The 16790-nt window shown below is 38.1% G+C and overlaps 1 protein-coding gene across 4 annotated transcripts in view; it reads left to right on the top strand.

The window, feature by feature from the left end:
- The window catches only part of VPS45 (vacuolar protein sorting 45 homolog), a 60829-nt gene extending 44973 nt beyond the window's left edge, over positions 1-15856 (top strand). For 2 of the 4 annotated variants that reach the window (XM_008514884.2, XM_008514886.2), the window contains one exon: positions 15224-15856. In XM_008514884.2, the coding sequence (XP_008513106.1) occupies positions 15224-15311 (88 nt within the window). In that variant the 3' untranslated portion in view covers positions 15312-15856. Of the gene's footprint in view, positions 1-984; positions 2267-15223 lie in introns of those variants that run through there. The other 2 variants (XM_070607173.1, XM_008514885.2) reach the window with 1 other exon arrangement.
- The last annotated feature ends 934 nt before the right edge of the window (positions 15857-16790 follow it).

Raw genomic sequence — 16790 nt, 5'->3', positions numbered from 1 at the left:
TAACATCTGTTGCCAATCTTCCTCTTGTTTTCTATGTGAGCCACCACGACAGCATGGCCACTGACAGATGAGTGGTGTAGGTCCCTGCTCAGGAACTGAACCTGGGCCGCTGAAGTGGAGCATGCTGAACTTAACTGCTAGGCCACCAGGGCTGGCCTGGGTTTGGGGTTATTTTTAACAGCTGTAACATACCATACAATTCACCTCTTGAAAGTATACGATTCACTGGTTTTTAGTATATTTACGGATAGTGCAACCATCACCACAGTCAATTTTAGAACATTTTCATCAGCTCAGAAAGAATTCCTCTCCCCCTTAGCCCTAAGCAACTGCTCATCTACTTTCTGTCTCTATGGATTTCCCTGTTCTGGACATTTCATATAAAATATATAGTCTTTTGTGAGTGGTTTTCTTTACTTAGTATAATGTTTTCAAGGTTCATCTATGTTGTAGCCTATCTCAATACTTCATTATTTTTTACAACTGAATAATATTTTCATTGTATGCATATACCATATTTTGTTTATCCGTTTGTCAGTGATGGACATTTGAGTTGTTTCTACCTATGGCTGTTATGAATAATGCTGCTATAAACATTTGTGTACACCTTCTTGTGTGTATTGTAGAGTTTTGAGCAGAACCATGACATGTGACATATTTTAGCAGGATCACCCTGGCTATCAAAGCTAATGTGAATTAGGAGAAGTATTATTTCTCTTAAATGTTCAAAATGAACGGAGCCATTATTCTAGTTGTGCTTCTGAAGCACATGATCCTACTTTGCATATAAATGAGCATCTTGGTTCGCATTTTGAGCTGGCTTGTATCACTTCATAAGTCACTCAATATTAAAGAGTTCTAGTCCCTGCTGGCAGCAAGTGACACTTGAAGTTAGGTATGTGAGCTGAGAGGCCAAGAACCAGACCCAGATGAATGGAATTGTTCTCACAATAGAAGAAATCCCTCTGTCTTCTCGGAATTCAGGATAGAAGTGGAGAAGAAAAGGAAGCTAAGGTGAATGTATTAGCCAACGGTGCTGCCCGTTGCCTGAGGCCCGCCTGAGCTGTAGGTGAAGAGGGCGTTTTAGCCACAAGTGCTGTCACTTCAGTACTTCCTAAGACTTTTGACAAGGAGGAAGATGTATCCTGCTAGAAGGTAACCCCAGATCAACAATCCCCTTACTGTCAGATTCCCTTTCATGCCAAAAATACTGACTACATATAGTAGGTTCTCTGTAATACTACTGGATTCATTTAAAGCCTCATTAGCTATAAGCCTGCACAATAGTTAATGGTCCCATTTTTCAATTCTTTTCTCTCTAACTGGCCAAGATAGATGAAGAAAAATAGGCGTTTTCCCCCTAAGTAACTTATCCTCATTGTAATAAAAAAATTAAATATAAAAGTAAAAATCGTTTATGATACGACAACTCAGCTAACCACTGTTAATATTTTGGTGTACTTCCTCCTAAACTTTTTTTTCTTTGCCTAATGGTTTTTGAGTTTTGTTTGTTTTATGTTTTGTTTTTGATGTAATTAAAATCACATTGTCTATACAATTTTACACTTGTTTTTCTCACTTTTAATTATATCGAGAACATTTTCCATGTTACTAAAAACTATTTAAAATAATCTTAATGGCTATATAATGTCAATTTTAAGAATGTGTCTATTTAACCGTTGATATTGGCCATTTAGATTGTTTACAGTTTTTTATTTGATATAATAATGCTGCAATAAATGTCTTGTATGTTGATAAACTCTTGTCCCATCTCTGATTATTTCCTTAAGATTAATGTGCAGTGAGGCAGTCTCAAATATTGCTAGTAGAAGTGTAAATTGGTATAACTTTTCTGGAAAACAATTTGATATTATGTATTCAAAGGTATGGGGTCTTGTTATTGTTGAGGTTTTTGTTAGCTTCTTGATTTTTAGGAAGCCCTGGCTCAGATGATGGAACTGTTCTGTATCTTGATTGAGGAAATGGTTACACAACTATATGCATTTGTTAAAATCATCAAATGATAGCCTTAAGAGCCAGCCCAGGTGGCCTAGTGGTTAAGTTTGGCATGCTCCGCTTCAGCAGCCCAGGTTGGGTTCCTGCACAACGACCTACACCACTTATCTGTCAGTGGCCATGCTCTGGCCGTGGCTCACATACAAAAAAAAGAGGAAGATTGGCAACTGATGTTAGCTCAGGGCAAATCTTCCTCAGGGGGAAAAAAATGATACCATTAAAATGGTTAAGTTTTATTGTCTATGAATTGTATCTCAATAAAAAAAATAAAATTTTTAGGGGCTGGCCCCATAGCTGGGTGGTTGAGTTCACACGCTCTGCTTCGGCAGCCTGGGGTTTATCAGTTGAGATCCTGAGCACGGACCTACACACCACTCATCAAGCCATGCTGTGGCAGCATCCCACATAGAAGAACTAGAATGACCTTCAACTAGGATGTACAGCTATGCACTGGGGCTTTGGGGAGAAAAAGAAAAAAGAGGAAGATTGGCAACAGATGTTAGCTCAGGGCCAATCTTCCTCACCAAAAATACAATAAAATTTTTAAAAACAAAGCACTATAGTACAAAACTAACACTTTTTCCTTGCTATAGTCAGGAAGATAAAAAGATAATTAAAAAAGGAATAGTTTTCTCACTATGTAATTCAGTGTTATTTAATGCCATGCCTTAGAACCACCTGATATTAGCTGGTATTGAGTCATGTGCTTTGAGAAACACCAATCGTAGCAATTCCTAGGAGGGAGGTTATGATGATACTAAGAACTAAAATGTATTTAGCACATACTATGTGCTAGACACTGTTGTAATACTTTATACCTGTGCTATCCATATCCAGTAAGGTAGCCAGTAGCCACATGTAACTATTGAGCACCTGAAATGTGACCAGTCCAATTTGAGGTGTGCTACAAGTCTAAAATACATATTGGATTTCAAAGACTTAGTACCCAAAAAAGTGTAAAATATCTCATTAATAATTTTTTAAAGTTGATAATACTTGGGATATATGGGTCAAATCAAATATGCTATTAAAATTAATTTTACCTATTTCTTTTTCCCTTTTTAACGTGGTTGCCAGAACATTTAAAATTACGTGGCAGCTCACATTTGTAACTTGCTTTACATTTCTATTGCATAGGGCTGCTTTACCCATTCAATTTTGTTTAATTCTCATAATGACCCAATGTGGTAGATATATTTATTATTGTCAATAACCTCAGTTTTCAAATGAGGAGATTGAGGTTTAGAGACGTTAAGTACCTTGTCCGAAGTCACAGAGCTAATAAGTGGCAAAGCTGGAATTGAACTCAGAGACCTTGTTTCCAGTCTGGGGACCTGAAGCACTCAGTTGAAATAATATATTAGGAATATTTATCCAGCTATGATTTTTTTAAAATCTCTTGCTTATAAATTTATAAGGTAGGCAAAATATGTTTTTGCCAAATGGACAATTTGTGAAGCTTTCTTCCTACTAAGAAATATTGTAAGCCAAAGCAGGAAAAAATAGTACAAAAGTGAGGAATCATTTAGTTTTAAGATTTTTGTCATCCAAAGATAATTAAGAATAAGATTTAAGACAGTGTTAGTCTTAGAATAAAAACTATGAACTTGATAAATTAGTGGCAGCTGTTAGTTTCATCACTACCTGAGATGATGCCTAAGTGTTGATAATCATTCTGACAATCAGTGATGTTAGTGGTTTTTGTAGAGTACAGTTTGGCGCTTAGAAAACAGTTGGCATTTTGAATTTCTGTACGTAAATTTGAAGCTGGGAGGGGGCTGATTCATCTTATCAACAGGTACTTTATAGATTTGTACCTAAACAAGTAACACTAGAAACTTGGACCTTCTCCTGTAACCACAAGTTGGTTCGATCTCTGAATTATTTACAGAAAAATTAGGATCCTGTGACAGAATTTGCATTTCAAAGGAAGAGGACTCTAGAGGACGTTCTTCTTCATTTATGGGTATTTCAGGATCAGCTTTAAAACTGTTGGAATCACCACCATCTTTGTAGAGATTTTAGGGGGAGTTTGCTTTCCTCCTGTGACCAAAGTGGCAGACACCACTTTGCAAGAGCTGTGATGGAGTGTGTCACCTATCACTGACAGCACTGACTGACTGCTGATTATGTGTAAGGTTCTGTGCTAAGTACTAGAAAGATGAAGACATGTTCTATATCTTTTAAGAATCTCAATGTCCAATGGCAAAATAGGCATGTAAATGAATAACTCTAATAAGATGCTTTTTTAAAAAACCGGATTTAATCCAAGATTCAAATATGGGTATGTCCCCCGATCCCAACTTATTAGTGCATTGGAGCATATTTTTTTTAAATTAGAAATAGCTTTCCATCACAAAATTTAAATACAGCTAAGCAAAAAAGAAGATAAAATATTTACACTGCCACCATCCCAGCATAGGAAATGTCAACATCTTGATGTATAGCCTTTTAGACCTTTTTCTATTAATGTATACATGTATATTTTTAAGTAAGAGAATATACTGTACGTGTACTTTCAGTGAAAATACTTATATATGTCATTTTTAATGCCTGAGTAGCATTCTGTTATGTATACCACAATTTATTTAACCAATTCTCAGTTTTTTGTTCACTGAACAAATACTTATTGAGTACCTACTTTATTCTAGGAACTATCTTGAGACTAGATATACAGTGGTGAACAAAACAAAACAGTATAATAAACATTTTGTATAAATCTTTCCACACTTGTCCAACTGTTCACTTGGAATAATAATAAGTGAGCATATACTGCAAGCCAGACAGTCTGCTGACTTCATTACATTTATCGTCTCATTTAATCTTCATGATTCAAGAGATAATATTGCTGTGATCCCAATTTTCAAGTGAAGAAACTGGAACATGGAAAAATTCAGTAATTTGCCTTAGATCATATAGCAAGGGAAGTGCAAAACTGGAATTCAAGCTCAAAGTTGTATGATCCTAGATTCTATGTGCCGCTAGCAATGTTGAGATGAAATTACTGCATCAGAGAAAATAAACACTTCTAAAATGCTAAATTACTAATTTGCCAGGCAGAAAAATTTTACCAGTTTATACCTTCAGACCACGCTCATGCCAAGACTGAGGTTTGCTGCTCCTGATTCTTAAAAATAAACTTAGGGGCTGGCCCCGTGGCGGAGTGGTTAAGTTCGCGCGCTCTGCTACAGGTGGCCCAGTGTTTCATTGGTTCGAATCCTGGGCACAGACATGGCACTGCTCATCAGACCACGCTGAGGCAGCGCCCCACGTGCCACAACTAGAAGGACCCACAACGAAGAATATACAACTATGTACCGGGGGGCTTTGGGGAGAAAGAGGAAAAAAATAAAACCTTTTAAAAATAAATAAACTTAAATTTAAAAATCATCAATTTGTATGGAGAAGGTTGGTTAAAAAACAGTTTGCTTCAACTTCAATGTAGAGAAAGAGGAAAGAAGCAGATAAACAGTGTGAAGCTAAAAGAAGAGACCAGTAAATGAGAGAGACAGAAATGGGAACAAGAAAGTCAGAGGGGTAGATACTGTCTGGTTTCAAAGCATCCTCCGGTTCTAGATTTCAGGCCTTGATGAGGCACTGATCTTCTGACATTGGTTCAGTGATAGAGCCCACCCCGTCTAGTACGCTTTTTTCTTTTGCTTAAGCTAGATTGGATGGATTTATGTTTCTCGCAGCTAGAATGTTGCGTTTTGGAAAATGTTACCTCTTACAAATTTATAGGATATGCCTTTTTGTGTAGTATGTGAGGCTCAATACAGTATTTGCATAGTTGTTTCAGGATTTGTCAGTTAAACAATAAAAACTTAAAAATGAAAGGAAGAGCTCAAAAATGATAACTCTATGTAGTGACACAAAAGTGACTCGTTTACTTCATTTCCTATATTATCTACATTTCTGTTTTTTAATGATCAGAAAAAAATGTTCCACAAATTTTAAAAAGTCATCAACCTGATGCCACTGGGCTTATCAAGTAGTAAAGTATCTAGTTGATTATCCTCAGCACAGCCCTGAGTTGTCTTTTCTCTGCCAAGACTGTATTACCCTCGCCAGTTAAATGATGCATCCCTCAGAACGTATCTTCTTTCACTAGGATTATCATGAGAGCTTCTGGGATCGAATGGAAGCTATTTGTAAATCACCTTTTGGTACCCTTTGATCTTTTAAGAGGCAGTGCAGCGTAGCAATGAAGAGCATGGGCTCCAGTGCCAGACTACCTTTTTCAAATCCCAGTTTTGCCATGTGTCTACTTGTATCACTTTAGGCAAAGTATTTAACTTTTGTGCCTCTGTTTTCTCAACTGTAAAATGGAGGTGATAATAGCTCCTTCATATCATTGTTGTGATGTTTGGGTGATATTAAGTATATAAAATGCTTAGAGGAGAATCTGACACAGGGTAAGCACTCAATAAATGTTAGTTGTTGCTGCTGTATTATTACTATTAGATTTGGGGGAATAAAGTAAAAAAAGTATAGATATTCATCACTGCCACCTCTGTTATCACCCATACCTCCAAATCACTTGTTTTGAAAACCCTTACTTTAAAATAATTCAAGAACAGAATTATATATATATATATATATATTTTTTTTTTTTTTTTTTTTTTTTTTAAAGACCGGTACCTGAGCCAGCAACTGTTGCCAATCGTCTTTTTTTTTTCTTTTTTTCCCCAACTCCCCCCAGTACATAGTTGTATATTTTAGTTGCGGGTCCTTCTAGTTGTGGCATGTGGGACATCACCTCAGCATGGCCTGATGAGCGGTGCCATGTCTGTGCCCAGGATCTGAACCAGCAAAACCCTGGGCCTCCAAAGCGGAGCACCCGAACTCAACCACTCAGCCACAGGGCCGGCCCCCAGAATTATATTATTATCTCAGGTATGAATATACTGGGGCAGTGATAAAATTTACTGTGAAGGTAGTCCAATCACCAGATGACCTTTGTGGTCTGTGAGGAGAAAAAATTTTAGTAGCTCAGTTTCCATTTGTGCTCACTTAAAATGTCCCCTTTGAGGCCCCCAGGGTCAGCACATCTATAATTAATAGACTTACCCAGAGTCTTCAGTGTCCATGCTTTCTACAGTTAGGTTATTTGGGGCTTTGTTTCTCGTATTTTTTTTCTGGTGGCCACTGTTCTACTCCTGTAGTTGTGGTTGCTCTGACAAACTGATGCGGTCTTGAATGGTGGTGAGAAAGTACATCTATAGCTCTTTTTATTCTCAGACGATAACCTCCTTTCCATCCTCTGTGTAACTGATATTACAGGCAGTTCTGTCCCTGAGGAATCCACCTTTTGCCCTGTGGACTATGGGGGTAATCCCTTCTGCTCACATGGTCCTCCACTGAATGATATATGCACAATGCTGGAGACATGCAGAATCCAGTTGATTGCTTTTTTGTACTATTTCTTCTCAGTGGGATAGGAAATAGGGCCAAGGGCTCCTGTTTATTTGTTGTGTTTTGCTTTGCTTTTTGTTTTTTCATAAATCAGGTGTCCAGTACTAAAGTGGGAACTAAGAAGCAGTAGCTACATTTTTTAATAGGCAGTTACATTGTTGGTAAGATAGTGTCATAGGATAAAGTAACCTCAATGGAATTGGTTATAATCAAGGGAATATTTTATATCTTAATTGAGTGTTTCCCAAGGTCGGTTCTATAGAAAATTTGTTTGGGGAGATATTGCAAGGTATTCCATTAAAAAAGGGTCTATAGCCGACTAAGTTTGGGAAACACTGTATCCTTTTCCTGGAAAGACACAATTCACAGCATGTTAAAGATTCTAAGAAACTCCAGAGTAAAGAAAAGTCTTCAGCTTTCTTTTTATTTACTGTATTCTAATATAATATTTGATATTTATAGAAGAATATATGTAACATATAAGTTAGAAAGTAATATAATGAACACCCTTGAATCCTTCCCCTAACTCAGGGACTCAAAAATTGCCCATAATGTGGATCTGTGTGTTCTGCTCCAATTACATCCCTTATCTCCCTACAACAAGTAAGCACTATCCTAAATTTTCTGGTTAGTTCCCTTGCTTTGTTGGGGGAGAGTAATATTTTTATCACTTATCTATGTATTTCTAAATAATACATTGTTTAGTTTTGCTTATTTTTGAGCTTTATACAAAATGGTATCTTACCTTTCTCATTAAACATTGCTTCTGAGATTCATCTATATTATTCCATGTAACCTTGTTCATTCATTTTTCAGTGCTGTATAACATTCCATTGTGTGAGCACACCACAGTTTACTTCTCCATTCACCTGTCCACAGACATTTGAGTCATTGAGTTTTTGTTTTGTTTTGTTTACTGTTACTTCTATCAAAGAGCAGCAAGAAGAAACGTGAGCCAAGGATATTGATAGAATGATATCATTTTATTGTTTGGGAGCAAGAGGGAAGATATTTATTAAGTAGCTGCTTTAAGGCAGGGGTAAAATACAAAGAAAAAAGATGTCCCCATCTTTAGTGATCCTATGGGCCACTGGGGGAGTCAAACAAATCTGTATTTCTCAAATTAGGATATGATTAGTCCCAGGGATACACAAAGGTACAAAATAAACATGACACATCTTTTGAAGTGTTTATTTTCTTCTCATGTGGGGGGATGTTCAGGGGTAGAACTAAACAATGTAACTGATAAGTACCTTAAAATATGTTCATGTCAAAATTTAAAAGGTTCTTTTATGAAAAATAACATAAAATTGTTATGCATTTTTAAAACATAATACCAGACTTCAAAGAAAGGTATAAGCTGGTAAACCAATTTGGATTATACCCTCAAGACTAATAAATTCTTTCTCTTCTGTTGCTAGGGGTTTTTAGGTACAAAAACTTGAGAAGTGTTAATGTGTGTAAGTTAAATAAAGTGGATCCTAAATAGAAATAATTGATTTTGGCAGGCTAATCAAGAAAGTCTTCACAGAGGAGACAGCATTTGAGCTAGACCTTACAGAATAAGTTGGATTTCCATAGAAAGAAAGGGCAGTCAGGACTGAGGAAACAGCATGGTAAAGGACAGGAGGGAAAAAAAGGTATAGCACATTTGAGAAATACTGAGAGGTTCTTCATGGGTAAAGTATACATCTAGTGAAGAGCAGGATGACCTCTGTGATGAGATTCCTAGTATTTTCAGACAGAGATGTCGAATGCCAACCTTTTGCCTTGCTTCTAATAAAATTGCTGTTGGATATTTAGGAAAAATTTAGCACAATAGGTAACATTTAAGCTGGAGTCTTAACTTCTTGAAACAGTATGAATCTGATTCATGTATTCATTCAGCAAACAATTCAACATCTACTTTATACTAAGGATTCTTTATACAGATCAAGAAGATATTACTCAAGATATGCATTAACTGCTAAGAGAAGCCATTAGAAGAGAACTTCCACAGCTCTCATTGCCGTGCTACCCTCTGCCTTCCATTGCGTCACGGTGGATCAATGCTCCTAGCTAAGCCCAGTCCTTCCTCTCGGGAGCCAGATCCCATCCCCTCACCTACTCCAGGATATCACTCCAAACTCACTCCTCTCCTAAACTGGTTTTTCCACTCTATTGGATCATTCATAGAAGCATAGAAAGATGCTGGAGATTTTTTTTGTTTTGTTGGGTTTTTTTTTTTTCTGAGGAAGATTAGCCCCGAGTTAACATCCGTTGCCAATCCTCCTCTTTTTGTGCTTGAGGCAAGTTAGCCCTGAGCTAACATCTGTCCCAATCTTCCTCTATTTTGTATGTGAGTCGCCACCACATCATGGCTAACGAGTGGTGTAGGTCCGCGCCCAGGGTCCAAACCCACAAACCCAGGCTGCCGAAGCAGAGCACATCGAACTTAACCATTATGCCATGGGGCCAGCCCCAAAACATGCTGCTTTCTCTCCCATTGTTAAAGACCCTCTATAAACCTCCTATCTCTTTCCAAGTTCTGTACCATTTCTCTGTTCTCTTTTATAGCAAAATTCTTCAAGAATTATTTATACTCACTGTCTCTAATTCCTCTTCTTACATGTTCTCTTAAACCCACATATTAAACCTCACCTCTGCACTTAAGCTACTCCATTCAGGCTTCCATCCCCTCCTCAAAATTGCTCTTGTTGTGGTCCCTGGGACTTCCTCATAGCTAAGTCTAGAGTCAACTTTTAGCGCTCATTTTCTTGACATATCAGTAGTATTTGACACAGTTGATCAGTCCCTTGGCTTTGAAACACTTTTATCACTTAGCTTCCAGAAACTATACTCTCCTCGTCCTCTTACCTCACTGGCCATTCCTTCTCTGTCTCTTTTGTTCATTTCTCCTATTTTTGGATTCTCTGGAACTCTGTCCTTGGACTACCTCTTTTCTTCTCTATCTATACACACCCACTCCCTTGGCAATCACATCCGGTATTGTGGCTTTAAATTATATCCACTAATGACTCCCAAATTCGTATCTCTAATTCAGAGTTTCTCAACCTCGGCGCAATTGGTATTTGGGGTCAGATAATTCTTTGTTGTGGGAAACCGTCCTGCGCATTGCAGAATATTCAGCAACATTCCTGGTGTCTACAAACTAGATGCCAGTAGCACTCCACCAGTTATGACAACCAAAAATGCTTCCAGACATTGCCAAATGTCCGCTGGGGATAAAATCATACCCTTTCCCGCTGAGAACCACTGTTTCTAGTCCGAACTTCTCCCCCAAACTCCAGATTTGTATGTCCATCTGTCTACTTGACACTTCACTTCAATGTCTAATAAACATCCGTATTTAACATAATCAAAACCAAGCATCTGATATTTCTTCCTAAACATAGCCCTCCCTCAGACTTCCCATACCAGTTAATTGCATATCCATTCTTCTAGTTGCTTAGGCCAAAAACCTTGGTCTTTTCTTAACTCCCCTCTTTCTCTCACACCTACATCCTGATTCATCAGTAAATCTTGTGATCCTTCCCTTCAAAATATGTCCAGAATCTGATGCCCTCTTGCCACTACTGCCCTGCCACCATCTATTGTCCATGCCACCCTCATTACAACTGCCTATCTCTTGACCTGTACAGTCTCTTGTCAATATAGCAGTAGAATGATCCTGTGAAAATTCTTAATTCAGGGCATGTCACATCTCTGTGCAAAATCCTCCAGATGTTTCCCGTCTTACTCAAAGTAAAAATCAAATTCCTTACAATAACCTCCTAGGCCTTACATGATCTCATCTTCACACTCCCCTCCATCCTCTTCCTTACCATCTTTAATCTCATCTCTTACTACCCAACACTGCACTCCCTTCACTCCAGCCACAACCAGCCGCCTTTCTGTTCCCTGAAGATACCAGGCCTTGGTCCCCTCGTACTTGCTCTTCCCTCAGAGATATGCTCCATTGCCTCATTCAGGTCTTGGCTCAAAGGTCAGTTTCTCGGTGAGACTTTCCTTGACCACTGTATTTAAAATCTCACACCACCGACAACACTTCCAACTTTCCTTCAAACCTGCTTTATTTTTCTCCATAGCATTTTCTTCATCTAGCATATTAGAGAGAAGCAGGGTAGCGTCATGGTTAAGAGAACAAACTCTGAAGCCAGATTGTCTGGGTTTGTATCCCAACTCTGTTACTTTCGAGATGTAAGACTTTGATTTCTCTGTGCCTCAATTTCTTTGTCAAGTGGGATAGTTTCTATCTCATTGGAACGTTACCTCACATATAGTAAGTGATATGTGTTCACCATTATTACTGTTGTGTTTTTATTATTATATTTTACTTCTTAATTTTGTTTATCTTCCTTCCTCCCCCATTGGAATATATAAGTTCCGTGAGGGCAGAGTTTTTTTACTTTGCTTTTTTCTGTATTCACAGCTTCTAGAACAGCACCTGGCATGTAGTAGGCACTTAGTAAATATTTGTTGATCAAATTGTTATCTCTGGAAAGAGTGGTGGGGAGAAGAAGGATCAAGGAAGGTTGAGCTCTGTGTGTACTATTGAAAACTTTCACAAAAGAAGTATATTCATGTATTCCCTGTGCCCTCAAATAGCTCGCAGACTTACCTGGAAAATAGATATGTAGCTAAATGAATTCCTAGAGGAGTGATAATGTGAGCTCTGGGTTTTAAAAGATGCATAGTTCCACTAGATAAAGTGTGAGAGGGATGGGGCAGCCTTCTAGGCAGAGAGAATAGTATGTGCAAAAGCAAAGAGGTATGAAACATAGTAGTAGCTCTGAAAACTGAAAGCAGTGGGAATTGAGAGGCGAGTTTTCAGTATTTTGAACTAGTAAAAGTTCCATCCTATTCTTCTCTCTCAGCCACTCCTATCTTCCAGCATCTCCAGCTAAGTGTTTGGTTCTAATTAGAAGCTTATTACTCCATTAAGGCAAATACCTTGGGCTTTTTTCTCATTATTTTCCTGAAAACCTTTTTCTGTTTTCCTGCTCCCCAGAAATTCCATTCATCTTTTTCATTATATCACTCATCAGATTTGATTCTAGATTCCTTTGGTGTCTTTGGTATAATAGGAAACTCACATGTAATTTCTAACTGTGGAGTATAGTGAAAAAAAGAGGGAGAGATAGATAGATAGATGGATAGAGGAAAAAAGAGGAAGAGACAGATAGTGAAAAAAGAGGAAGAGATAGACAGACAGACAGACAGGAATATGGTTTTGTTATAAGATATAGCTTTATTTAGGAACACAATTGTTCAGCTCAATTACTTTAGTGATTAAAATTTAAAATCCTAGAAATGTCCCTTACCAAAGACTTAAAAGTGGAAAAACTTCTTTTTCAACATGTGATGCAAGACTTTCTGCAGTTGACTTTCTAAAATCAGGGCTTTTTCCGTCACCTTCCTTCTCTCCATATAGTTGGGAAAGCACCCTTGATCACCAAGGTGTCGAGGTTTTGTTGCACAAACCAAGACAAGCAATGGCATTAATCCACTAGGTTAGCTCCTGGTACCGTCTCTGTTACACCGTGTCTCACACTGAGTTGTGATTGTGTATCTGTCTCTGACTGAGAGCCCCTTAAAGGTAGGAATCATAACAAGTGTTCATTTGTACAACTAGCTTAGTGCCTACTTCATAATGGATGCTCGGTGAACACTCATCAAACTGAATTGAACTGAGCTGAATTGAATTGGATTATAGTACCACAGGATAAGGGGATTTTTGAGTTTGCTTTTTAAGTGAGACTGATTTTAAACAAATCTACAAAAGAAAGAGTATTCTTTTTTGTTGTTTTTAAACATAGTCTAAATTTGGGGTACAGATACAAATATGTTCATCGCCCATAATTTTTAAAGCATTCTGCAGTGACTCATCAAAGTCCCCAAATGGAGATGTTTTAAAAAGTCACAATGGCCCTGGGATACAAAATTAGGCTTGGCAAATATAAATAGTGTTTTCTCTTTGCAGTGGAGAAAGTAAGATCTTGTTAATACACAGAGGTGGATCTTTAAGTATAGTTTCCAGAAAGTTACACCTTTCCTTTGCACATGTAGCAGAGTCTGAAGTGAAGCACAGATCACCTGAGAAATTCCTGTAGGCTTTCCCGGCACTTTTGTTTTATTCTTACTAAACGTCACCAATCAAAGACTTCTTGTGTTATCTTTCAAAAAAGCAATGCTGCCCCTTTTCCTGACATTTGTTTTGTGACCTCCAAGTGTCTTCAGTCCAACTGGTCAAAAAGCCAAGCCAGACAGAGGTGCCTGTATTTCGGCAGAGGAATAAATGACTTTAGCTTCTACTCCTTTCCCTCTACTTCACCATTTTTTTCTTTTGCAAAGGAGTTTGAACTTTAAATCCTCTAAGCCCAGAATCTTCCGGGTCTAAAATTGCAAAACAATGGTAATAATAGGGTACCAGGTCATTCCTCCAACCTTCTGTGTGCTATATAGATCTGTCTCCTGAGAATGAGTCCCGCTTGCTTACAAATACTGCCCCCAAAACTCCTGTTTTTTAGAGAAGGCTCTCTCGCCACCGGTCACTATTTTAAGTAATTCATTTATTCAGTATACCTTTATTGGCTGCCTACTAGGTGTCAGCTTCTGTGCTAAGTGGTGGAGATGCAAGCTGAATAAGTCTTAGTCCCAACCCTAAGGAGCTCACAGTCTATTTTGGCAACAATAATATATAGAGTGCCTAGTTAATACTAATACAGTGCTAAAATAGCACCAGGACCGAGTGATCATAGTGGTGGGAGTGATTAGTTCAGCATGGAGGAGTTTGGGAAGGCTTCACAGAAAAGGCAACTTTTAATCCTCAACCTGAAAGGATAAAGAGGATTTTATCAGACAAAGAAGAGTAGTCCATCATTTCAGACATAGGACATCATAAGAGCAAAAGCATAAAGGTATGAAAGCTCATGACATGTTTAGGGAACAGTGAGGGGAGTGGAGGGCACATTGGCTGCGTGGTGGGAGACGGAACCAGACAAGTGAGAGGCGGTATCGTGTGCTGCCGAAGGGCCTGCATTCTAGAGCCTGGGTTTGAATCCCAGCTAAGCCACTTGCTAGCTGTTGTGGCCTTGGCAAGTCACTTAACCCCTCTATAGCTTGGTTTCTTCATTTTTTAAATGAGGATAATAGTATCTATTTCATACATATGTATACACATACATAGATGGCTTAAAACAGTTTCAGAACAAAATAAATACACATATTGCTTATTGTTAGGCCGCATCACAGAGGGCCTTGAATTTTAATCTGTACATTATTCTGTGAGCAAAAGAAAGGTTTTAAAACAGAAGAGGGGAAAGTACGCAATAGGATATAATCTGCATTTTAGAAAATTCACTCCACTGCCACTTTGGAGAATAGATTGGATAAGGAAGAGACAAGAGGCCAATACAAGTTCTGAGGCAGTTTCAAGAGTGTATTAAGAGGTGCTGACATGGTTCTGAGTTAGTACAGTAGTCTTGCCCTTAAAAATTCTGGGTTCCTAACTAGAAATTTCAAACCTGAAATGTTAGTCTTAACAGATCTTCAGAGCTTAATGCTAAAAAAGACAGAGAGAACCCTGGGCAAGAGCACAGAGGGGCTCTCCTTCTAGTCAGGATGTTTTAGTGCTCACTGATGCTCCTATTCTGCACCCAAATATCAGACCAGTACTTCTTGTATACTGTCCGTGATATCTTTTTATCTACTTAGATGTCATGAACAAGATATTCTATTTTTGAAGATGCTTTTGTTTTTTCCTTTGATTAACCTCAAATCTACTGGTCAGTTTCCTAGAGGAAGTTCTAGCTTCTGGACTGCACAGCCGAAATAAGGAGAGCTCTCAAGTTATGTCAAGGTCAACAAGCAGAAGATGAAATGGTGAGGAGAATGGCGCAGCTTCCCCTCTTGCCTCACTGCAGGCTTTCCCCGCTGACCAGAAGTGCTGGAGAAGAGCCTTGGGTTTTGTGCTTGTTGTTAAAACCCATCTCCAGGTAGCCTGCTGATTCCTGAACTGTTGGCACAGATACCAAGTTTCCCAGTGATGAGTTGAAAATAAGTCTGAGCCCATCCCAACCCACTTTTCTCTTGGTTTCCTTATCAAATAACTACATGTATTCCTTGTGTATAGCACAATCACTTCAGCTTCTGATGAATTTTGTTGGGATCTTACTTGAGAAAAGGGTTATCAGAGCTTAGAGGAGTTTTAAAAAGTAATCGTTTGATGCACATGCTGTACACTCTCTCTTCTCTTGACCCCTTTTACTTTTCATTAACCACGTTCCTGCACAACTCATTTCTGAAAACTCGGCATGTTTCTGCAGAGAGCCATCCAGAAATTGTGTGTCCCTACATTGCAATTCTCTGTGGCACTGAGAAACCATGTATGACTACAATAAAAATCCATTTTATGAAGATACAAGTGATTTGTTTTTGTTTCTTTGGGGTTAATAACTATTTATGAGAATTCATGAGACGAAGCATGAGCTGGCTTTACACCAAACACAGCGAAGGCATTGCCTCCACCTGAAAGGCATTTAAAGTATGTCAAGGAAAATAATAAATTCAAGGCAAATAATAAATTTTAGTGTCAATTTCACTTCTCTTGAAAGCAGTGGAAAGTGATGATGTCATTGATTCCAGAAAATTATGGCATCCTCAAATCATAGCAAAACCACCACAGCACAATTCCTCCCTGGTTCTTGGTAAGTCTTTATTTTTTTTTTAAACCTTTCTTTTATATTGATAAACATTCTCTAGCATCAGATAGCCTAGGCTGAAATCTATGTCACAGTTGTGTGGCTTTGGGAATGTTATTTAGTGTCTTTGTGGCTCAGTTTCCTCATCTATAAAACAAGAGCAATAAAGCATCTTCCTAATAGGATTGTAAGGATAAAATGAGATAATATATATAAGTACTTAGGACATTGTAAACACTCAATGAAATTTGACTAATAATAAGATTGATCCCTGTCTCTAAGTTGGGAAAACAAAATCACTAGGCAAAACAATTGGATTCCTGTCAACCCTCCCACTGCATTAATCAGCAGTTCAAGAAATTGAGAGAAAAGCTAAAGGTCATTCTCTCCATCTCCCTTTTCCCCGTTCCTCTCAGCTCTCAACCATTGTTTCTTTACCTTACACGCCCTCACGTGAAGCCCTCAGTGCGAAAGTCCATGGTAGAGCTAAGAGCTAAGTTCTTTTCTTTTCTTTTCTTTTCTTTCTTCCTTGTTTTTGAGGGTCCCTTTGGGTACATTTTAATTCTTAATTTTTTATACTACTGAAAAAGTGAGACGGACTTCACTTAGGAAGACAATATTTTAAATGCAGCTTTTTACAAGTTACATAGTCTTTTC

This window comes from Equus przewalskii, unplaced genomic scaffold (genome assembly GCF_037783145.1).
Source record: "Equus przewalskii isolate Varuska unplaced genomic scaffold, EquPr2 ChrUn-10, whole genome shotgun sequence".
Classification (NCBI taxonomy): Eukaryota; Metazoa; Chordata; class Mammalia; order Perissodactyla; family Equidae; genus Equus; species Equus przewalskii.
Note: the sequence above shows the minus strand (reverse complement) of the source record. Positions and strands in the feature narration are given on the sequence as shown.